The 25,035-nt window shown below is 41.1% G+C and overlaps 3 protein-coding genes across 5 annotated transcripts; 2 read left to right on the forward strand and 1 right to left on the reverse strand.

The window, feature by feature from the left end:
* Positions 1-3,414: 3,414 nt before the first annotated feature.
* On the forward strand, positions 3,415-11,878 carry LOC118211060 (bactericidal permeability-increasing protein-like). Of its 2 annotated transcripts, none has more exons than XM_035387813.1 (16): positions 3,415-3,550; positions 5,343-5,460; positions 6,082-6,196; positions 6,642-6,770; positions 6,911-7,066; positions 7,289-7,352; positions 7,544-7,604; positions 7,893-7,984; positions 8,313-8,489; positions 8,587-8,646; positions 9,266-9,433; positions 9,912-9,979; positions 10,695-10,737; positions 10,861-10,924; positions 11,231-11,307; positions 11,584-11,878. In XM_035387813.1, exons 2-16 carry the CDS (start codon positions 5,355-5,357, stop codon positions 11,623-11,625), a joined length of 1,422 nt encoding a protein of 473 aa, XP_035243704.1. In that variant the 5' UTR covers positions 3,415-3,550; positions 5,343-5,354; the 3' UTR covers positions 11,626-11,878. The 2 variants fall into 2 exon arrangements, with proteins under 2 accessions (XP_035243704.1, XP_035243703.1); XM_035387812.1 differs by having other exon boundaries at positions 3,442-3,550; positions 5,340-5,460.
* A 373-nt stretch (positions 11,879-12,251) lies between these two features.
* Positions 12,252-18,403, reverse strand: LOC118211058 (mitochondrial tRNA methylthiotransferase CDK5RAP1-like). Its single transcript, XM_035387809.1, has 13 exons — positions 17,402-18,403; positions 17,087-17,190; positions 16,907-16,941; positions 16,705-16,805; positions 16,309-16,519; positions 15,693-15,813; positions 15,268-15,498; positions 14,675-14,772; positions 14,369-14,424; positions 13,970-14,100; positions 13,497-13,646; positions 13,248-13,361; positions 12,252-12,906 (listed from the first exon to the last, which is right to left on the reverse strand). Exons 1-13 carry the CDS (start codon positions 17,682-17,684, stop codon positions 12,778-12,780), a joined length of 1,764 nt encoding a protein of 587 aa, XP_035243700.1. The 5' UTR covers positions 17,685-18,403; the 3' UTR covers positions 12,252-12,777.
* Positions 18,404-20,172: 1,769 nt separating this feature from the next.
* Positions 20,173-24,744, forward strand: ghrh (growth hormone releasing hormone). 2 transcript variants are annotated; one of them, XM_035389213.1, is made up of 6 exons: positions 20,173-20,378; positions 21,027-21,124; positions 23,430-23,552; positions 23,908-24,012; positions 24,110-24,226; positions 24,539-24,744. In XM_035389213.1, the coding sequence occupies exons 2-6, from the start codon at positions 21,045-21,047 to the stop codon at positions 24,627-24,629; spliced, it is 516 nt and encodes a 171-aa protein (XP_035245104.1). In that variant the 5' UTR covers positions 20,173-20,378; positions 21,027-21,044; the 3' UTR covers positions 24,630-24,744. The 2 variants fall into 2 exon arrangements, with proteins under 2 accessions (XP_035245104.1, XP_035245105.1); XM_035389214.1 differs by having other exon boundaries at positions 24,545-24,744.
* The last annotated feature ends 291 nt before the right edge of the window (positions 24,745-25,035 follow it).

A 25,035-nucleotide genomic window follows, 5' to 3' on the forward strand; every position in this document is an offset into this window, starting at 1 on the left:
TTGCCATAATTCTTGTATTCATTTTTCATGTTGGTGTATTTTTGTTTATAGTATGGAATTTTTGCTATTAGTTTATGTGCAGGTTAGAAATGTTATTTATGAAGTAACAATGGGTATACAATGGGTTCACAGACTATTGCGCGTATTTCAGGGTTGTTGGTTTTTTTTTTGGAAATATTTTTGTTGTAGCGACATCAAAGGCATACAAACTGAGACATGGGGATTTTTGTTTGTAACAATGACAACTGACATTGAACCAACAAGGTTCATTTGATTTTACATCCTGTTACATGTGATTTTCTTGCAGTCTGAACACAATCATTTGGAAGACTATTTTTCATCTCACCATATTTTCATTCCATCAAATCACAGCTTTTATCAAGTTTATTTTTATCCTCTAAAGGGTACCCTGATATGTCTCTAAGAGGTGAACTAGACCACTGCTACAAAAACATGAATAGTCTCTTCACTGCAATATGTGCTTGGGAGAAGCTGCATCAGAACTGTGAACTCAACGTTTTTGAAATATGATCTGAAATCTTTTTTCTTTTCTTTTTTTGCTGTCTGGTTTTCTGAACGGGCCACAGTGATGGAGAGAATGACACTGCTGGTGGTGTGCTGCCTGGTAATGCCTGTTTTGAGTTCCCCACTCTACCCAGCTCTTAGGTAAGTCTTGTGCACAAGCAAAAGTATAATACTAATGTATGAAAACAGAGGTCAAATATGCATAGTTGCTTTTTCAATTAAGTCTAATTTATTATTTTTGTTTATTAATAATAAAAAAATATTGTTGCATATGTGACACACACCTCTCTCCAATACTACACTCATACATAATTCAAAATATACCTTCATGAGGTTTCTAAATATTACAGTTAATGTTTTGGTGAAATTAGCTTTTGTTGGCTTTTTAAAAATGACATCAAAAATGCCTCCCTAAACTGGAACCCTGCTCTTTTTTTTAAAATTTACTTTAAAGGGTTATGCATGATTATTACAAATCTTTGCGCTTCACACCTACTTTCCTCCTGAAATAATAGAAAACTTCTCACATATGATTTGCACATGCAATAATGCAAAAGAAGACCACTGTGAAATTAGGAATTTAGCCAGACCTAAGTGTACTTGTACTTCAGTATATTGTAGATTATGTAGTATTGTGTAGTATCAGGGTTTTGTCCTGAATGGTGGAATTTTTATATAAGTCTGGTACCCAGATTGCATGTCCAGTAACTTTAAACGAAAGGCTTGATCCTAAAAGCCACTCCAGCAGAAGCAGAAGCCAAGCCCTCCTGGGGATCTGGGGGTCCAGGGGGCCCTATAGGTGAGCGGAGAGAACCGAGAGAGCGGCCCAGAGCAGCGCTCTCACACCTGCTCCACTGGGACGAGCAGGACCGCGGGGGGATCCATATCAGACTCCCTCAGAATGTGCAATGTGCGGGCACATTCCGTGGAGCCCTGCCCAGCGTTGCCAGCTGCATGTGGCAGGGGCACAGACAAGCCTTTTCCAGGGCACATTGCTGTCTTTATGCCCTGCACACTGGAGCATTGATGCTGTGGGCATGTCCTGCCACAGCGCCACCACCGCTCAGGTCTGAATGGACCACGGCAGTGCTGCACTCACCAACCAAGCCAGCTTCTGATTTGAAGGCTGTTTTTCAAATAACATATTATACCATACTAGTCCTGTTTCTTTGCTGTCTAGAATAGTCTCAGAGCACTGCTCGACCTCACAAATCTCTATAATATCAATAATTACATGCAGTAATTTTTCGATGAGCATTTTTTCAAAGAAAATCTTACCGAAAACAGTGTTACACACACATGTGCGAAGGTACAGGTAGGTTTAATGTTACAGACTGATTCTGTGAGTGATTTGTAAATGTGTTTTCAAACAGGTTGTATTTAGACTTGATGCTCATTAGAAGGGATTTTATATATATCTTATATTTAAACATCAGTCACTGGATAACCAATAACTGACTAAAATGTTAAGAAGCATTAACAAGATGAAAGGAAAATCTAGGAAAATTTCAGAAATCTAGGAAAAGAGTGTGCTGCATCAAAATGGATGCCATTATAGCTCTCTGCAAAAAAATATGCTCTCCAAGTGCTTTGAAATTGAACATATGCTTAAGCTTTGAGACACACAGACATAATCCACACAGGCAGTAGAGTGGCAATGCTAGAGAATGCAAAGACGAAGAAAAGAGGACACTGGTGTGATCTTAAAATGAGGCAGTCATGCAAAAATGACCCAGAGGGGATGGAGGAGTTGGGCACCCAGCTGTATGACTCATCAGAGTGCTTATGCTGAGCACGCATTAAGCTGCTCTTCTGTAGGAACTGCTTCTAGTGAACGCACTTGTGCATGCGTACCATCGATAATCAATATCTGTCATGTCCTGCATGGGGCCTCTTGGGGTTCTATGGTCATGTGGTTTCACCAACCCCCCTCTACAATATGTTACCAGGGGCAACATTAGTCATATTAATCCCTCCTGGTTCACAGAAGGCATCATTCGGCAATTAATTAAATGGCCACCGTGTCTCCCACGCAGGGGCTCTGATAACTGTCACTGAGATCTATATCTATGCACACTGAGAGCAGCATGCAATGCAATAGCCTGTACATCCTGTTCTAATATATATATATATATATATATATATATATATATATATATATATATACTTTTTTTAATTTTTACTTTTCTTACTTTTTTGGTATTGTATATGGCCTGAGATTTTCAATCATTCTGATAGTCACCTAGGATACAGCAGGCACACAGCATTTCAGAGTTACTGGTACAGTACCAGTTAAACTTAATAACCGATACTGTCATCTGCAAGGAACCTTCCATCTGTCAGCAACTTTTCAAACTGCACTCCAAAAAGGTCAGTGGTGGAAAATCTAAAATTCTAAAAGATGAATAACCAGATCCCCACTAAAAACAACGTAGTTGACCAAATGTTATTTTACCATTAGCCAAACCCTGGCAAGCAAACAAGCAAACAAGCAAACAAGAAAGCTTCAACATTGGGAACCAGAAATGAACTAAAAAAGATCATAATCATACTGTATCAACATTTTTAAAAATCAAATTCTCAAGAAAGTTTTCTCATACAGATTTACTTTGCTTCACCATGAATAGTACTCAAAATAACAAGTACCTTAATATGAAATGTGTCCTCTTTATGGTAACCTGATGCTTTGTGCAACAGAGGAACATTTCCCAGAATGTAAGACTGGCCAGTGTTTGCACCATTTCTAACTGCTGCAAGAAGACTTGTAGATTCTGTACTTTATCAATTACCACCCCTTACTTGAATTATTCTAATCCAGAACAACACACAGAGACAGTTGGTACTCAATAAGTGAGGGCTTGGGCAATGCCAGTCACAGCCAGTTACAACTGCACCACTTCCTGGTCCAGGGGAGTGAATTAAGAACCATGTGCCTCTCTTCTTCTTTCACTCTGTTAAGTTGCAAGCAAGAGTGTGACTCCACTGAACGCTGAGGACACGTTTACACAGGACTCAACCACTCAAGGTAACCGCAGACAGACACAATGCATGCCAGCAGGGACATGATCCGTCTGAATGCTGCAATATCTATACCTAGGTTTAATTAGGGAAGAAGGGCAAACACACAGTTCTGAAACTGTGCACTCGATCTCAAACTATTACACACTCTGCCACCATTTCTGATGATCTGTTCTTTTTGTTCTGACTGAAAACATATCATTGTACACAGCATAGTTTCCTATGTGGTATTCCACTGAAAAGCAAAGTAGGTAACAATGACCTGCTGACCACTTCAACATATTACATTGCTGTAAAATACAATGGTAAATGGGATAATTGGAGACTGATTTCTCTGGTTTATGCTGTGCATAATGTGGACTTGTATGATCAAGTACAGTGTACTCAATCATACAAGTGTAAATGTCCTGACCGAAGACATTTGTCAGTGTAAATTTAAGGTTAGTGTGGTAAAATACATGTAGATCGATAAGCATGATTTAAGACCTTCCTGCTACTTTCGCTCTGCTGTTGTGAAACTCAAGAGAGCAGAACCTGACAAGGACCTCCGGAGTCCTCAAACAGCCTTCTGCTCCATACGAAGTGCCTCTGCACAGGTGAATTGGGTCACATTTCAGTTATTTTGAAGGGCCAGTTTTGGTTCTTCCTGTCTTGTGCTTATTTTTTTTTCTTATTTTTACTTTTGGCTCAGAATAATTCAATACAGGCTTGAGTTCAGTTTAGCATTAACTGCTCCTGTCATGTGACCTCAGCACCATCTCAGGAAGACACACAGCCCTTTCAGAAATAGAAACTGAATTAAGTGCGGATTGTGTATCTGTGGTGTAGGGCACTCCCTCCCCCAGATCCCTTATTTTTCCAGCATGTTGATTCCATTTAAAAGTATGGTAAATCAGAAAAATAAAAAGCATTAAGTGAGATATTATTCCACACAAACAAGCTTAATTGGTAACAGGACAGAATTACACATTTGTGTGTTCAATTCATTTGGACAGTTTGCTATGATACTGCACTGTTCGCATATGTTAGGTCGCTTCAGTGTTATGAACAACTCAAGCATCAAGAAACAAGTAAAATTTTAAAACAGAATTAATGGTATTGATTTAAAAGGATTAAACAAAGGGCGGCTAATTTGATTTAGCTAATAAGCTTTTATCTTTAAATTGTGCCCCCAGTTACAACTAATGGGTGCATCAGAGAGCTGAATCTGGTCATTGTGAGGAATTTGAAATTTGAGGAAGATGGATCAAAAAAGGAAGTCATAGTACAATAAATAAGAAAGATTTGTGAAGCCTTTTTCCACATGAAGTGGTAAGGTTTCGTACTGATTTTTTCTCTTTGTCAAAATGAAAATCATATCCGCATATTGAAGGTAAAAATCTTCACAGACGTGCTGTGCTTGTTTGACTGGTTTATCTTACAACAGGTTCAATTATTAAGAGGAATTCACTGTGTCCGACTCTCACTTGTGAAGTAAATGTGAAATAAGTCCAATATCCGCTTGGCTCAAAGTGTGAGTGAGAGAGAAATGCGCAGATACCTTCCTAAGCAGTGCCCGAATGGCCCTTGAGCAGCAAAAAAAAAGAAATAATGACAGATTCTATGGGTTAACAGTGTCTGTCAAAAAGTTGCACAATCACATGCTGCTGTGAATGGACAGCTTATTCTTCATGTCTGGATCCCCTGAAATCACATGGCCTAAAGCTGAACCCATGCAGTATACATGATATTTAGCTGTGATGACGTGTAAAATGCTTATCGCTGTAATGTAAGTATGGTGGTATGTGTCATCCCAGCAGGTATCTGTGGTCATGTTGACCGCGTGGTGTGTGGTGGCTCTGCTGGCTCTTCTACCCCCGTCTCAGAGTGCCAACCCTGGTGTCAAGGTCAGACTTACACAAAAAGGGCTGGAATATGGTAGGTATTATTCCTAGAGAATGGTACAAGAGTTTAACAACAAGAATGTCCAGAGTAGAGTGATGTTGTAAAATGTCTGGAGTGTGGTACAGTCGATTAGCAAGGGAAATGTCTAAAGTATGGTAGAGTAGAGCAACAACAGGGAAGTCTGGAATATGGTGTAGGCAATTAAGTACAGAAAGATATTTAGCACAGTTCACTAGAGTAACAACAGGAGAAAGATATAGTACGGTGTTGAAATGTAGAAGAAAGTTCTTGAGTTGATATACCAACTGCTGTTGATAGCAAGTATCAACAGTAGTTGGTATTGGTATGTTTGAGGTTTGTGTAGTAAATTAACTGATCTTTGGCGATAGGTTCAACAGTACTAACAAAAATCATGATGTAGTAAGTCCAACAAAGCCTACTCTGTCTTGAATATAATGCTTAATAAAACACAGGTTGAATGATTCAGACTATTTACTCAGCTGTATAGGTAGAAAATATGATTTCCACTAATCACTCTGATGCAAGCAGAGGGGTATAAAAATAGACCATAGACCAAGTAAAACACAGAATTAGAGAGAAAAGGGTTATTGGGGTCACTAGAAACATGACTGAATGGAGCTGTTCTCTTTGCAGGCAGGCAGATAGGGGTGGCTACTCTGCAGAGCAAGCTCATGTCCATCAAGTTGCCTGACATGTCGGGAGAAGAGAAGGTGTCTCCCATTGGCAAAGTCAAATACAGCATAACAGGGTGAGGTCACATAACACAAAGTGCTAGCCACTTTGTCTTCCATTAATCACCTGGTTTTATCCTGGAGATTTTTGACTGGTTTACAATACTTTGCATCCAATCCATTGCTCCATGGAAAGCATGTTTCCATTTATAAATTATGCTCATTTCTTTAAACTTAACAAAGGTACTCATGAAATGAATTGACAATAATATATTGTCATATTTACTACTACTACTACTACTACTACTACTACTACTAACATTACTACTACTAATAATAATAATAATAATATATTTCATTTCCTTATTATCTTTCTCATGATCTCAAAACATTCAGAGCAATGATAGTAGTAATACTAATAGTACCTGTAGTACTGGTGCTTGCTGAGTCTAATGTTTTACTCAGGCTTTCTTACTTTGAGCTATAGTGCCCTGAGTGACGCATGCTTACCTCCTCCTGCAGGATGCAGATTACTTCCCTTGGGCTGCCCACAACCGTCGTGGGGCTGGTGCCAGAAACTGGGGTCAGTCTCTCCATTGAGAATGCCTTCATCAGTATCCATGGCAATTGGAAGGTCAGATACCTGTTCATGTGAGTGTCATTAGCGCATTTTACACGTGGGCCCACAGTGACAGGAACACAGGACTCACCTGTCTGTGGAACAGCGGTGCACAGAGGACAGGAATGATGACATGCTTCTTCCCTCCCTCACTCGCTCCATTCAAACGCAGAAAGGACAGCGGCTCATTCGACCTGGCCGTGAGCGGATTGACCATCACCTCTCGCATCACCCTGCAAAGCGACGAGACGGGGCGGCCAACCGTCAGCAATGCCAACTGCGTGGCCAGGGTGGGCAGCGTCAATATCAAGTTCCACGGCGGGGCCAGGTACCGGTTAATGGGATGTTCTAGGACTCACTCACAACAGGGGCATGGAAAAACAACAACTTCTCCTACTTTCTTCTACCTCACATTCACAAGTTCGGTTTCAACGCATTGCAAAACCTAGAAGTGTATCTTAAACATGTGATAAGGACATAAGCAGTGGTGTAAGCAGAAAACTGCAGCGGAAGGAATGCTTCCTCATACTTTGCGTTCCCTTTTTTTCAGCTGGCTGTACAACCTTTTCCATTCCTTCATTGACCAGGCCCTTCGTAAGGCTTTAGAAAATCAGGTGAGCACATCCTTCTTCAAGATCCAACAAGTTTCTCTCCAGTGATGAAAGAGCAGTGAGGTTTCCAGAGAGCTGGCAAGTCAAAATCAAATTTTAACTGAGTAGCTGTTTATTATTTTTGTATAGCTTTTTATATAACACTATGCCATAGCTCCCAGCACACCCAGTCCTTTTCTGTTGCTCCATTTCAGATCTGCCCCCGGGTGGATGATGCAGTATCCGAGATGAACCCCCACCTAAAAACACTGAATGGTATGAGCTGCACAATTTGCTGTACTGCTGACACAGTTGATCACAGCATGCTTCTGCTTAAGAAAAAACTGAATTTTAAAAAATGTAATCAAATTACAGGATCCATTCGTTTGTGGAATGAACAATACAACCATGATGAAATGAGGGGGCAACAATAGATATGCACAATTTGTTATTCATACAGAAGCCCTTCCTGAATTATGACTGTAATCACTTCACCCTGCACGCTTAATTGCTTGTCTGGCCGGGTGTCGCATCTCACGCTTCAAACTTTCTGCCATCTTTCAGTGCTTGCCCAAGTGGACAAGTATGCAGAGATTGAATATTCGATGGTCGCAACTCCTGTCATCACAAAAGAGTTCATCAATTTTGACCTGAAGGTGAGCAATGATCAGCCTGTGTGCAATTCATCAAATGTATGATTTAATATTCCGCTTTCTCCCACCTTCTATAACAAATTCTCACATATCTCCCCTAATTATTATCAGTAATAATAATAATAATAATAATAATAATAGCACCAATACAAATTAAAAACCACCTCCTCACGTGGATTTCTAAAAGTCTCAGGTCCTTTTGCCACGGCACACTCTCTCCAGGAGCTGTATGTTTTTCTCTATTGAAAGTTAGAGAGCATCTCTGCATAATCCCACCAGCCGTGTGCAAGAGATATCAGACGTATAAAACTGCCTTCTTATCTCTCTGCAGGGGGAGTTCTACAACATTGGAAAACATCAGGAACCTCCATTTGCTGCCATGCCCTTCTCCCTGCTTGCCCAGAACACCAGCATGCTGTACTTTGGACTATCTTCCTTCACCGTCAACTCAGCAGGTTTTGTCTACAACAAGGCTGGAATCCTCAGCCTCTACATCACAGACGACATGGTGAGAGCTTCTACCCTGGCCAGCTCTATCTAGAGAGAACTCTGCCAAAACCTCGGCCCTCAAAAGCTGCATTACACTTTGCCCTCTCTCCTGACAGATCCCCCCGAAGTCACCCCTCCGACTCAATACCAAGACATTCGGAGCCTTCATCCCCGAGGTTAAGAACTCACACCTACTCATATCTTTTTTCAGCATTTCAGGCATTGTCCTCTTGTGTCACAGACCTTGTGTGTGTGTGTGTGTGTGTGAGCACTCCACACAGTAAAATCTTCAGTGTTATATAAACTCTCACAGAGTACACATGGTCCCTACTGTACTCATACTGTATGTACTCTGTTACAGATGAATTAAAGGTTGATATCTTACTGTGCACTGTTTTTATCTAGAGGATGCACTTACCCAGGGCCGCTTCTGGGGTTAAAATACATTTGTGAAGACAGAAGTTTGTGTGAAAAGGCCAAAGTCACAAGCAAGGGAAATAGCACCCTAAAATAAGTAGTAGTGCAAGAATTGCTAAGCAAATGATTACTGTTTACAGGCATAAATAGACAAGTAAACCTAATTTTTTAAAAAATATATAAATGCTAAATGTCCCAAAATGCCTCTTCACATAGGTGTTGTTTAACATAAGAGTAATACCTACAGTAGCATAAGCGCCAAAACTAAAACAATGCCTAAAATGATTGTTGTGGATGAATTTAAGGATCTAGGTACAATACGGAAATGTTTCTTAAAGAGTAGGAAGTGAATCTAAAGAAGAGTTCCCTATTCTACAGATTGCCAAGCGTTTTCCCAACCTGATGATGAAGCTGCTGGTGAAAACGTCCAGCCCGCCCAACATCACCTTTGAGCGTGACAACATGACCCTGCGTGCGATGGGCACCGTGACCGCCTATGCCATCCAGACAAATGGCACCCTGGCGCCCCTCTTCATCCTCATCCTGGTCAGTCTGGTCATAGCGAGACTTAGACCAGCAGCTCCCAAACTGGGTCCCAGGGACTCCAATGCATCCCTAGTCTGTATTTCAAAAATATGTACACATTACACTGTGCAGTAATACTGTGGTTGCTGCCCTTACTAAACATATATATTCTTCTAAATAGCTATAAGTCAGACAGGGTAACACTTTCTTTGAATGGTTCTTCATAACAACTACATAACCATTCTTAAATGCTTATGACAATGATTGTAATTAGGCATATTCTGCATTGTGTCACTATTGATGCAAAGTGACACACAATATACCCATTTTTGGTTATTAATTTAAGCAGTTATGAATCAATATTTCATGCTTATAGAGAGGCTATGTAGTTCTTGTGAAGAGGTTCACAGAATGTTTCCGTATACAGTAAAGATATAGTTAAATTTAATATTAGATTTTACAAGGCTGAAGGACTCAGAGTGCCCCTTGCTCTCCACAGGACGCCAGTGTTAGTGCTCAAGCTGGCATCACCGGAGTTAAACTGGCTGGAACTGTGGCCCTCAACAAGTGAGTGTACCTATGTCTACACAGGAGGAAGAGAACACTTTTCAGTACACAGACAAGTCACAAAAAGATAAATAAATGAAATAAGGCAGTCAAGGGATCAGCCCCAGCATACCTCCACCAGATATTCAAACCCTACATGCCAGCCAGATCCCTCCGTTCTGCTACCTCAGGATGCCTAGCACCTCCCCCTCTTCGCACCTGCACTTCCAGAACACGTCTCCTGTCTGTTCTGGCCCCACAATGGTGGAATGACCTCCCTGTGGAGGTCAGAACAGCTGAGACACTGACCCATTTCAAACGACGACTGAAGACTCACCTCTTCAGGCTGCACCTCTCCCCATCCCTCCCTACCCCCCTGTAAATGACTGTAAGCTTAGGGTTGTAACTAGGCAGCTGTTTCGTATGTGACTTAGGTGCATTAACTGTCTTAACTACTGCTTGTATTTTTTCCATAGATTGCGTTGTTGCTGTTCTCGTTGTTTAGTGTTAATCAGTTTAACCTTCAGGGTCCAAGTTGAACTATGCGGTTGTTCCCTGCACTTGGACCGGTACTTCTCTCTAGGGGTTTCGTCATACTTGTTCCTGGTTATGGTTATACACTTTGTTGTACGTCGCTCTGGATAAGAGCGTCTGCCAAATGCCTGTAATGTAATGTAATGTAATGTAATAAACACGTGCATACACAGCTTGCCCTGACAATGTCCGTTTTCCACAGGATTGGCCTGACTGTGGGCACAAGCTATGTGGGCCCATTCCAGGTAAGGCTAATCAGCCCTCCAGGGATGTCTGGAATATTGCATAGCTCCACATCCCTCCAGCCATTTTGCTGCCAATTGTTGCCATATGTGCACTGTAGCAATTGTGTGTTGTGTCATTTTCAGGTGAAATCGCTTGAAAATATCCTCCTGCTTGTTCTGAAAGTGGCTGTTATCCCCCAGGTCAATGGTAAGAGCATAACTCTGTAGGAAAGGTGTCATTATACTCTAGAGAGCGAGCACAGGAGGCAGAAAAGATAAATCAATTAAATAATTCAGAAAGAAAGCAACAAGATGCACACAGTCGTGTCATCCAGATTGCAGCTACAGAGCTACAAGGCCAGGAAACACGCTGCCTTTTTGAATGAGCATCCGATTGTTATTGCATTGTCACGTACATCGAATGGCAGTTGTCAATACGCTGCTGGCACCGGCCAATGAGTGTGTTCCCCGGTAAGTTAATGTGGTGACAAAAAGGAGCTCTGCTTCCCCACAGTTCGCCTGCAGCAGGGCTTTCCGCTCCCCACTCTCGGCAAGATGAACCTGGTCAACGCTCAGCTGCAGGTTCAGAAGGTAAGACCGCACGCCCACACAATGGCTCTTCCACCGCTGCGCGACGTTCAATCTTCATCTGAAGGCCTGGACATCCAGTTTAGGGTTTATAAAACACTGCCGCGCACGCACTGCATCCAAACACTCAATCATGCTCACGCTTCAGAGGCAAAAAGACTGCCTAAAATCAAACCTAAAATAGTTTTGACATGAATTTGCCTGACATTTCATGAAGATTAGAAGCAGGATGCAAGAGAAATGTTTAACTGGATCTGGATTTGTTTCATCCTCCTCCAGGACTACATGCTGATTGGAACAGATGTTCACTTTGAACCATGAGCACCAAGGGATGTCACCTCACATGACCACAAACAATCCATTTCATTCGGTTATTAATGTGAGCGCTGTACTCAACACTATTTTCCGTGACTGCATTTTGACTATTTTTGACACTTGAGAATTCATAGGATGTATAAATGCAGCAACATAGCCTATCAGTATTATTCTGCTGTACCACGATGTTAAAATTTGATTATTAATGAGTACATCTGTATGAATAAAAACCTAAATATTAGGATCTTTTTTCAAGTGAGCTCTTGCGAAATACTCATGCTTCTACTTTGTGTTTACCTTCTACTTGGCACTCACAGAACTTAAATTCCTTTAAGTTTGGATCTTAATAAAAGCTCCTATGAAAACCCAACACAGGATTCATGAAATACGCATCTTCGATTTTTTTGGATATCCCAGGTGTATCATTTGATGAAGGCCATGTTTATTAGTATAAGGAGACACCACAGTGATCCCATAAAATGGATTCCAACTTCAGAATCATGTGCAAGCATCAGCAATTTGTCGCTCTCCGCAAACGTATCTGTGCGATTCCTGAACACGCATTCTCTCCCATTCTGCTCACGTTCTCCATAAATGAACACATTTTAGGTTAAATCAAGACAAGAAGCCCATTTCAAAACAACTGCCTAGAATCCTCAGTTCATCAGTTCAATACCTTTAATGTTTCCCATTGATCTTCACAAATGAGTAATAGTTGAAATGCCAATATACTTTCTTAATAACACCAAACAAAAATGTCCTTTGCAATCATATTTTCCTCCTGCTGCAACATCATGAAGCCAACCGTACAGGCTCATACAATATTTAGCTGAAGACAGGTCTGTAATTATGGAAAATTACCCTGATGCAAATATTTACCAGCAAATACAATGTCCTGAAAGCCCAATAATATACTGAAATCAATGATACTAACATACTCAAACCGTAAAACGCCACATATTAAATACATTAAAAAAAACAATATTTTCATCAGAGTAAACCCTGAATAGTAGGCTTTGGAGATGAAACAGTACTCCCTGATCTGCAACGACCAGTGTCTTTCAGTGATACTCCACCGTCTGCACAAAATGACTGCACAGTGATTGTCCTGTGTGAAGTAAGGCAGACAGGAGAGGAGCAGGAGAGAAGGGGGTGGGGTCAGCAGACCTCCATCTGTTCATCTCGATAGTCCTGAGGAAGGACTTTTCCAAGGACTTTTCCAGGGGATCTTAAAGAGGCGGGGCCAAGGGCGTGGCCTCTCAGGCTCTGAGAGCTGGCCGATGTGATCTGCATGAGAAACAGACAGCACGATTAGGATGCGACACAGAGTATGCCCACAGGCTCCACTGCAGGCACCTCAGTGCAGGGCAGGGACTGCAAGCAGATCATATACAATGGTTACAAAACATTGGGATAATACAGTAAGACACGTTTTACATAGTCCTTAGTTCCATGCGACACAGATGTCAAGAACAAGGTAATGTAATATGTCACTAAAGTATCCTGATTTTATTTATTTACTTTTGCCCATTATTACTTTTATTTGTTTACTTATTTACACAAATCTACACTCGGCTGACACATGAGCCTGGCTAATGGACGTGTTTGAATGAGCGCAAGGCCTGTACCTTGACCAGCACATAGTCTCCAGACCTGATGGGGAAAGCCTGAGAGGCAGGAAAGATCACCTTCAGGTTTCCATCGTTCCTCCCGCACAGCTCCTGTACAGACCTCTTACTTTCCTTCAGGAGAGAAGCATTCAGAGTTTTGCTAGTCAGAGTATGTGTGTGGTGTTTACAAGAGTTCAAGCTACTGCAGAGGGAAAAAAAAAGCTGTTGTTTTTGCAAGACACGGGCAAGCCGTATTGCAGTACTCACTCCTTCCACTAGAAGGAGCTGTGTGCTCCCGATAAGGCTCGCATTGACCCTGGAAGCCTCCTCTCTGAACACGCTGATTAGCTCCTCCAGGCGGCGCCGTTTCACTTCTGCAGGAACGTCATCCTGGAGACGGTGGAATGCGTGGGTCTTCTGCAAGTGCAGATGGGACAGCGTGCTGTAACCACCACAATCATTTAAACAAAAAACAAGTGCAATTTACACTCCACGAAAAAAACATTTAAAAAATTTATTTGCAATTATTGTTTGTTTTTTATTTTGCAAAAGGGGAAAAAAGTACACCAACATCTTGGCCAACTGGAATAGAAAGAGTGTTACAATCCAATAGAGGTGGTGATTTGGACAGAATGCAAGAATGTATTCCTTTGAAAAACTAGCAGGAATAAATGCACTATAGGACCTATAGGAGTATGCACCTCATTTCGGAGAAAGAGGAGGAGAAAGAGGGAGCTGACCTTCCTCATGCTGTAGGCGAAGAGGAAGCCCACACTGTAGCGCACTTCCCTCAGCAGGGACAGGGTCTGCTGGTGGTCCTCCTCCGTCTCCCCACAGAACCCCGCGATGAAGTCACTGCTGAGACTCACCTCTGAGAGAGCAGAGCATCAGCCACATGTATCTGTCCTATGCACTGCTGTACTGACACTAATGCACTGCTAGCATCAGTAACATATCCTTACATACACCACAAGCATCACCAACAATCACCTCCATATAACCCTGCTGACAAGACCTATGATCTTCACCAAGACTGACACTTTAATCACACAAGCTTGTCACAACAAATTACCACAGACCCAAACATCTACATTAACACGTCAGAAAACATCACTAATACCACAGGGCCATTACGATACCTGGGATGATCTTCCGAATATTGGCCACAAGCTCCAGGTATGCCTCTCGAGTGTAGCTGCAATGAGAGCAAAGGTTCAAAGGACAATTTCATTTATCATGACACGATAAAGTCTGCAGTCACAAACATATGACCAATTAAAAAACAATCAGGTGCCGAAAGTGGCTGAGAATGAGAGGAGACAAAATGAAAGAAAGGAGAGTGAAAGAGTGAAAGAAAGGAAACGGAAAGAAAGGATTGTGAAAAAAAGGAGTGTGAAAGAAAGGAGAGTGAAAGGCGGGCATGTGATGAGAGCGGCTTCGCTCACCCACGCCGCATGGCCTGCAGAACCCTGTTGCTCCCACTCTGGGCTGGGAGGTGGATCTGCTTACAGATGTTCCCTCTCTCCTGAATCAGATGCAGCACCTCAAACAGACACACTAGGGTCATGACCACTACCGCTAGACACCATCGGGTGTCACTCTTATCATTTCAACATGATAAACGGTTCACAAATGGAATAAAATCAGATAAAATTATTAGGGTTGCATGAACTGGCTTTTGTGGATTTTTTTTTCCAAAAACTCAAGAGAACAAACACAGCCAATTGAAAACTATTTTCATGAGGCCCACGCAATCTGAACCAAATGATAATCGGCTATAAATGCAAATGAACACAAACCAATTCAAGCTTGTGCTTGCTTGCGCTTGTAAATAGCAAAATGAAAATCATTCCACTAATTCACAGTACTGATTAGTACATGCTAAAAATGTACACAATCTTGAGCGCTATGCTGAGAGATGCTGCTGTAACAGCTCAATGGGTAAATACAGCAGAACCTGTCATGCCAGGGATGAGAAGGTCCAAACAGAGCAGAGCAGGGTGAGACTGAAGAAAGGTTGTGGACTGTGATGGAGTACCTCATCAGGAAAGTCCTTCGGGTGTGGGGAAGTAAAGCGCACCCTCATCTCTGGGTTGATCTGGGACACCCTGTCCAGCAGGTCCACAAAGCGCAGGCCCCCTTTGCGGCCCCGGTACACGGTGCTGAAACCGCGGCTGAGCTGGGTCGGCTCCGGCCCACTGAACTGCTCCTCTGACGTGTCCCTGTAGCTGTTCACATTCTGACCCAGCAGAGTAACCTCCTTCACTCCCTGAAACAAAGCCACATAGGCAATCAAACACTACATGCAAACACACATACACATATATATTTATAGATGCACATCCATACTATATGCATAGATCACACACAAACACATTGACACACACACATGCATATATACACACACACACACGTGCGTGAGTACACACACACACACAGCCAAAGAACATTGACCGTACACACCTGATCAGACAGGAGCCGCACTTCTTCTAGGATAGAAGAAACAGGTCGACTTCTCTCGCGCCCGCGGGTAAAGGGCACGATGCAGTAACTGCACATGTTATCACAGCCTCGCATGATGGATCTGCAGCAGACACATGCAGGCATCCTGAACTACACATACACACATTAACCTGACATTCACTATGGTGTTCTGGTGGTATTCAGTAAGTCTTATAAAGGTAAAAACCCAAAAAGGAAGGAAGATATATTAAAAAAGTAATCCAGGTTTATAAAAAATAAAAAATAAAAAAAACGTTTTTAAGAATAGACTTAAATGCTTAAATATCTATGGCCCAAAAAAACTAACAATACCTTAAGAATGACTTGAATATTGCACTTATTAATCCATCATTATATAACATGAATCTGACATCTATATGAATATGTTTCAAATCCATATTCAAAGATTTCAAGTGATGAAATTCTCTTTATGGTGGTTGACTGACGGAGCATATTTCTTGGCCTCAGTTTTAGACTTAGCACATACAGGGCTAAGGGAGCAACCCCATAGCGAGAAGGCACAGAATCTGAAACCAGCTGTGGCGATGTTGGCCAGGCTTGGTGGCGTGAGACTCACATAAAGGCACTGTGTCCCTGTGAGCTGTGGTGGACAGGCATGACATCAGCGTAGGTTTCTTCCAGAGACAGGAGGACATTGCTGGCCCGCTGGCCACCGTGGGCCAGGGCCAGGAGGCGAGGGAGGTCCCGGTACGCGTCTGGCCCAGCCAGAACATCCACCAGCTTCTCCCGCTCAAGGAGCTCTGTCTTAAGACGCTCTGCCATGCAGCCTACACGCACATACACACAAATGCATAAACACACACATGCACGCACGCATGCACCCACGCCACACACACACACACACACACACAAAAGTAAGCATCATAAACATCAACCTGTGGTCACAAAACATTTTGATGCGGATACATACAGATTTATTTGGGTAGATTAGCCAATCTGGCAGATTACTGACCTAAAACTCCTATTTTCAGTGGGCCATGGACCTTGGACCTTTTCTTTTTCAAACTTGTCAGTTGTTGCAATCTGTTCCATATGGTCTGCTCAGCTTTCTCCCTATGAATGCCAAACAGTACTGTATCAGTAAGGGTGCCAAGACCGTGGCATGAATAAGAATTTGCTCTCTTAAAAAATACTTTAATACATTTTTCACAAACCTTACTGAGCAAGTAACAAGGAGTATAACATCAGCCTGGAAAGAGAAGTTTTTGTTATTGTAGGCCTAAATCATACAAAAAAGATTGCAAATATCACATATCAATACAAACACACCAAGTAATCCTCTTATGGTGCACCACCCTCCCCCCCCAAAAAAATCCCCTGGGTACAAAAGTTACCCGTGAAAGTTCACTGGTACGCAAGTATCCTTTCCTTTGTAGAATGGACCAGGCAATCTCAGTATCATTCACATTCATCTGACAGCCATAGGTTTCAAAGTATACTGAAAGATAACGTGCAGTAATTATATAACTGTATAGCACAGTAATGAGACAACACACAATACACAATCAAAAACAACCTAGTCAACACAAGCACTTTTTTTAAGCTGAAAACTTCTTCTGATATCTATAAAAAATAAATACATTTATTAATAAATCCAATCATTAAAATTCTAAATTATTTGCAATTATTTGGTATGTACGCTTGCTAACCTTTTCTTGAATTTCCAATATGTGGGTCATCAGGAAGATAGGACTGTGTGTCCTTAACAAGTCCATCTTGAACATCAGGGGTCTTTTCTCTGGAAGAAGCATCCTTAATAAAGTCCTTAAATCTTGGACCCGTAGCAAGTTTACTTCTGAATTTGCTGGCGCTAGTCGATCCTTCACCTTCTCCGGTTGGAGGAATTGAAATTGAGCAACAATACCTGTGCTTAGGGGTGACCCTTACAAGCCAGTACTGCAGTGTGTGCATTAAAGGTCTTAGGTTTCTCATTTTTATTCAAAAAGCTAAGCGAATATAACCATTGCACCCAGCTACAGGTAACTACCTTGGTAAACTGCATAGATGAAGAGGTCCACAAAGTGTTTGCTAGTTAACCGCCAAGAGACATGATCATGTTTCTCGTTATGGTGATTTGTTCACCCACTATCACAAAATTCATATTGGATACTGAAAGACATGCATGACATCACGACGTACAAATGTTCATTTGACTAACTTAACTAGCAAGCTCACATTCAAAATGAAATAGTCTATAGACTATACATAGCTGCGTCTTAGCTAAATGATTACTAAACTAAGCACCTCTGCCTGTAATATCAGTGTCGTTAACCCACTGACGTAAGTGATTATGTCTGCCCAAAAATGCTTCAAACGGAAGCCAAAAAAACAAAAAACATTTGTTCTTAAAATATGCTCTGCAAACTTCAAAACGACTGCTTAGTATCCTCACGTTGTGGTTCGGCGACACTGTCCGTCTGTATAAACTTTCCCCGTTTATAGCGTCCTTCTGCACACGTACTGCGCGGATTCAGCTCGATCCAACGATGATTAAAACCTATTTATTGGCAAGTTCCATCCAAAATTCCCAATAAGAAACCTACAAATATATTTAGAAATAGCCGTGTATATGTCCAGTGTACGCACATGAATAACCAGGGCAATACGATGCCCTTAGAAAACTATATTCCGTCTAGTCGTCCGACTAGAAGATCTTCCCTTGAAAATCGTTCCACTTTGACATGACATTGTATTATGTTGCCTTCGGGAAGCATTCGTCCCTGGTGCATTTTTATGATTTTGTCTTGTTACTGATATATGACATAAAACTGTTTCCCCTTTACTAACACAATCAACTAAACATGTTTATAATACACAAAATATTTGAATTAAACTTTGTTTATCTTTTTGTTTTTTTTCCAACTCAAATCGGTGGACAGCGATTTTCAGGTCATACCACACATTTCAGTGGGGTAAGTTTGGGCTTGAGCTGGGCCCATTACAAAATACAGACATTCTTCTTTTTAAGATATTCCTTTGTACTATTTTCTGTATGCTTTTGGGTCATTGTCCGCCTGTGAATTAATCCTCACCCTAAGAGCAGATCTCTTGTGGAGTGTAACAGGTTTCCCTCAAGGATTGGTCTGTATTTCTCTCTGTTCATTCCTGCCCTTCATGGTAACAAATTCATGGCAAGCTATGGTGGTAGAACAAATTTTAGGACTACTAATTCTGCCTGATCAGTTGGCTCCCAGTGCAAAAGATCATCAAAGCCTATACACCAGCCCCGGTCCTCTTCATTCTTCATTCAGTCCCTGTACCCCCCTCCCCTGCATACCTACACAGTAAACTGATCAGTGTTAAATAAACTCTTACAGAGTACATATGGTCTCTATTGGATTCATATGTACTCTGTTAGAGTTAAATCAACACTGTAAATTATAATGCGTACACTTCCCAGTATTGGCTTCTCTCCCCCCATAGACAGACGATCCATCTCTTCTGACTGCACCATAGCTCCTCTAACCCTCTTTAGCTATCTTCTCTACTTTCTTTGAAGATTTATTTTGGATAATGATTTATCTGTATAGCTGTATAAAGGTTAGTTGTGTAGTGGCATATGCATTTGTTACAATACAAACTCCTGTTTGCCTGCACATATTGATTACACATAAATGTGGTTTCTCTGTCTTCTCTGTCTGATGATATCACACTTTTATTTTTAATTCCTGAGACTAACACTGATTTTCTATACTTTTTTTAAGTTGACATAATTGCAATGTAATGTACTCCATTGCAATCAAGTGGCGTTATCCTGTGATGAGTCAATTTTCACACCTTTATCCAAGGCACCCCTCTTTTTCTTTCTCCCTGTGCCTTTACAGGAGCCCCATGGAAGATCATGAGCCCTGCACCATCCTTTTGCATTCATTAAATATACCTGTAGGGGATGTTTCCAACATTGTGTTCACAGGAAGGACATGTGGGAGAGCAGAGTGTCAAGCTCAATTACTGGGGCCCCTGGAAAGTGGGGAAGCATTTTTAATGGCTGTAAGCTCTTTTCTTAGATTTGGGAGAGGTGACATTAGGTTGCCTAGCATGTAGCATGCAATTACTGGGTTTGTTAGATTGCTGAAGTTATTTTTTTGTCCAGTACAAAAATACTTCATGAGGCAGATACAACCACCTAATTGCTCCTCTTTTCCTTTCAACATTCATGGGCAAACATTTATTTATTTAGGGTTTATTTGCTTGAACATTTTAGAGAGAGAGAGAGAAAGAGAGAAAGAGAAAAGTTATACAAAGGCTGAAAAAAAGGCTGTGCGTGTGTTGCGTCGTGTGTGTTGTGTTCACATGTGAAACACAGACAATATGGGTCTGCCCTTGAGCCCTCGTACATCGCACATAATGGAGAGGAGGGGGCTTCAGAATCATCGGAATAGGCATGTCTGAATATGATGTCACTGGTCCCTAGCGGGTGCACTGAGTGCACTGATGAATCTAAGCAGAGCGGCTCCAGAACATCTCCTGAGGAAAGCGGCTATCGCTGTGCTCATCTCCTGATGGGAGGAGCCTATGAAGATGAGACAGTAGTGACCCCCTCTACAAATTTCTATCATTCAGGCAGCTGAAAAATAGAAAGAACGGAAAGAGTGGTACCTCACAAAAGATAAGACTTTCATCAAGGTAGGCCACATTCACAATGTCATTTCATTTTGAGGTGTCTGCTTTTATGTCCTGGATTAAGTTTGTTCACCTAATATCAATGTGAATCCATTAATGCAGTTATTGCCATAATTAATTTTTCATCTTGGTGTATTTTTGTTTATAGTATGGATTTGTTGTTGTTAGTTTATGTGCAGGTTAGAAATGTTATTTATGAAGTAACAATGGGTATACAATGGGTTCACAGGCTATTGTGCATATTTCAGGGTTGTTGTTTTTTGTAGCGGCATCAAAGGTATACAAACTGAGACATGGGGATTTTTGTTTGCAACAATGTCAATTGGTGAACCACAAGGTTCATTTGATTTTATGTCCTGCTACATGTTATTTTCTTACAATCTGAACATAATCATTTGGGAGACTATTTTTCATTCGATCATATTTTCATCCAATCAAATCAGCTTGGGATTTTATCAAGTTTATTTTTATCCTCTAAAGGGTACCCTGATATGCCTATATGAGGTGAACTAGACCACTGTTGCAAAAACATGAATAGTCTGTTCACTGCAATAAGTGCTTGGGAGAAGCATCAGAATCAGAACTGTGAACTCAATGTTTCTGAAATATAATCTAAAATTTATTTATTTATTTAGTTATTTTGCTGTCTAGTTTTCTGAACAGGCCACAATGATGGAGAGAATGACACTGCTGGTGGTGTGCTGCCTGGTAATGCCTGTTTTGAGTTCCCCACTCTACCCAGCTCTTAGGTAAGTCATGTGCACAACCAGAAGTAACTAATGTATGAAAAACTTACAGAGATCAAATATGCATAGTTGGTCTTTCAATTAAGTCTCATAGATGTGGACTGACTAAATACATTTCCTGAATCTGCTGTGTCATATATAATACATGACAGTATTTTTATATGACAGTACTTTTTTTGTTTGTTTGTTCATTTTAAAAAATATTGTCGCGTATCTGACACATACCTCTCTCCAAAACTATACTCATATATAATTCAAAATATACTTTCCTGAGGATTCTAAATATTACAGTTGATGTTTTGGTGAAATTAGCATTTGTTGGCTTTTGAAAAATGACATCTGTCTAAAATGCCTCCCTAAACTGGAACCCTGCTCTTTTATTGAAATTTCCTTTAAATGGTTATGCATGATTATTATAAATCTTGGCTCTTACACCTCCTTTCCTCCTGAAATAATATAGAACTTCTCACGTATGATTTGCACATGCAATAATGCAAAAGAAGACCACTGTGAAATTAGGAATTTAGCCAGACCTAAGGCTAGTACTTGTACTTCAGTATATTGTAGATTATGTAGTATTGTGGAGTGTCAGGGTTCTGGGCTGAAAGGTGGAATTTTTAAAATAAGTCTGGTACCCAGATTGCATGTCCAGTAACTTTAAACTAAAGGCGTGATCCTAAAAATAACTTGACAGGAAGTCAATTGTGAACAGTGATGCATATTTTTGCTTCATGCATACCCAAAATGTGCATCTGTGTAAGAAACCATGAAAATATGTCATGATATGGTAACATGCAGCAATGTAGTGAAGAAAAATAGAAGCTCAATTGGTAAATTTTACAGTTATTTTTGAATGCATATGTATGAGGGTCCGGGCCGTTTAGGCCATAATTCATTTTCCTCTCACATATATTCTCAATCTCACATACATATGTTCTCACTTTCTCATACATATATTTTCTCTCTCACATACATATGTTTTCACTCTCACATATACTGTAGAGGTTTGCACTCTCACATACATATATTCACACTCTGACATACATGTCCATATGTATGAGTATAATGTTTGTATGTAAGAGCAGAACGTATGTATGTATGAGTAGAATGTATCTCAACAAAAATGTTTTCAATGTACAAAAATGCCAAGTTACTCATGTATACAAAGCACTGTCTATCAGTCATTAATTAAAACTGGCAAAATCTTGGCCAACCATTGAAAGTATTGCTATCAAAGTGGGGCCAATCATAATAAAAAATATTGGTTTATCTTATACCTTCTGTTTTTTCTCTGGGAAGATTGTATTTTTAATTCAACAAAGAAATCAATTAAAGTAATTAGATTAGCCTTCTTTCTCATCAATCTCTGTAGAATAGCTTGTGAATTTTGCCAATTCTATGGTCAGTAACAACAACGTTGAACTTTAAACCCTAGTCCCTTTTGTCCTTTTGATTCAGCTGAAGTGCAACCTCATTGCACTGGATGTCTCCAACTCTTCTCTCGCTGTCTAACCTCATGAACTGCTATCACAGAGTTCTATCTACCCGCTCCTCCTGGGTGAAAACACCAGGGATTGCAACTGTTCTCTACTAAAAGCCCATTAGAGATCATCAGTGCTTACAGTAGGCTTTCGCAATGCACAGAACACCCACGCCCCCCCCCCCCCCCAACACACACACACACACACACACACTCACACACAAACACACTCTTAATCATTGCTTTATACTACGTCCTTGAATAAGCCCACAGATGTAGTTTTGCACAATGGACTGAGGGCGAGGCACAACGTACAGACAAAGAATGGATCCTATCGGACCGACAGAGCGAGTTATTGCTGCTGGAGAGTTATCCGTGAACTCAATGTTGCGGAGATTGCTAAGCCTGTCAAGGGTCAAGATTGTGTGAATAAACCATCTGTGTTGTTCATTTTTTACAGCTTTCCAGAGCAATTGTTTGGACCCCTTCCTCCTAACTGTTAGAAGTGTGTATGAGCCAGCTTCCAGCTTTCATTATCAAGGGAATGTAATGTAATACAAGTTCATTTCTGATATTACATGGCATTTACTTGAAAAGAAAGAGAAATATATCTGAACAGATAATTGAGGGCTTTAAAAAAAACCTCTGATCAGGCCTTAGAAAAGGCCTTAGAAAAGGCTGTTACCACACTCCAAACAATGTTTTATTGGAAACTAGAATCTGGTAACAGGGAATTTCCACCATTTCTGTTTACCATATCATAGTGAGCAGTTACATGCAGGGGAAAAGACAGTGTATGATATGTGTGTGTTATCGAATGTTTTTAAGGTTCGGTCAGAGGGCCTCTGCCTCCATCCTGGTCAGTTCCTCCATGGAGGACCCCACCCGGCTGCTTCCAGCACCAGACATCAGAAATCTCAACAGGCAAGAGCGACAAAAGGCAGAGTATCGGTCAGTCCTCCAGCAGCATCGCCCTCATTCAAATTTATTCAAATTGATAACAGAAGCAGCCATTTTGTGTTTATCCCAGGCTAATTAGGATTGCTATACAGGTTCACCTGTGACAGTGTCACACCTCTAGCACTGAGTGGTGTACTCAGCTGTGACCAGAATAGAACTACAATACACACAGATCAATTCGAGAGCCAGAGAAGATGATTAAAACGAATCATCTGCTGTTCTGCTAGTGCTGATGTGATTGTAAGCCTAGTAGCGCCCCCATGATATAAGCCTGGGGGAGTTTCAGACCTAACCTTGGTTCAGAATGAGACCGCTCAGTGTCACTGTTCACTGTCACCCCTCCTAGCTCGGGAAGGCATGCCGACGCCATCTTCACCAACAGCTACAGGAAAGTGCTGGGCCAAATCTCAGCTAGGAAGTTCCTTCAGACAATAATGGGCAAACGGCTGGGGTGAGTACCAGGCTATGACAACGTCCTGCACATTAGCGGTCATGTGTGGCCGGTGGTTTTGAGTTAAATGCAGAGTATTCTCCCTGTGTGAATTAAGCATGGAGGAGGCAGAGAACTATGTGAAACGTGATTCGGACCTTTATGAGGAGGACCTCACCACCATCCAGAGAGAGCAGAGGTACAGAGCACAGCAGCACGGTTTCCACAGACCCAGGTAACTGGATAATCCTCAGAGAGGTTTGTAACGATGTGGTCCAGTGAGGGAATTCAATGAACGCAGGATTGTTATCATTTCAGGACAGCATACAGAATCATAATTTTATTTTGCATTGCATTACTATTTTAACTTCTTAAGTTTCTCTGGGATAAATATACAGTATGCACACATTTGCCTTTAGTCTTATTTCTACATGGCAAAAAGTTGACATCTTTCTGCAAATTCTAATGAATTACTATTAATTAAACCAATTCATTTTGGAAGACAAACACAGGGCAAAATTTTTATCTTTATAATTCCATGTTTTAGCTCTAGGTGCAATGCCTGTGCCTATGGGAGGAGCCATACAGACCTACATCTGTCTGGAGATGTGGGCGGGCTGAAACTGGACAGGGACTGATTGACAGTCTTGGTCCCTCCTCTACCACCAACCTGTTCATCTCCACGCAACATTGGGCTCTGAAGTTTATTTTACAAAACACTTTTATTTTTTCCAGCAACTATACAACAACAAAAAAATCTGTGACAAATTGCACTTTGGAATTGCTGAAAGAAATTTTTCTTGCATTCTTCCAAATAAAACAATGCAATTCTAAACTTGATGTTTTGCCGTATATAAGGTGGTGGGTTTTTTTTAACATTCAACAGCCACAGGCAAATAAAGGTGCTGTATGTTATTTTTTTACATGTGTGAATGCACATTGCTGCAGTACTGAAGAGGCTCCATCAGTGCCACTGTGTGAATCTGTTCAATCAGGCGACACAGCACAGAGATTGTGGAGATGGTTAACATGGGGCCAAGAAAC

This window comes from Anguilla anguilla, chromosome 13 (genome assembly GCF_013347855.1).
Source record: "Anguilla anguilla isolate fAngAng1 chromosome 13, fAngAng1.pri, whole genome shotgun sequence".
Classification (NCBI taxonomy): domain Eukaryota; kingdom Metazoa; phylum Chordata; class Actinopteri; order Anguilliformes; family Anguillidae; genus Anguilla; species Anguilla anguilla.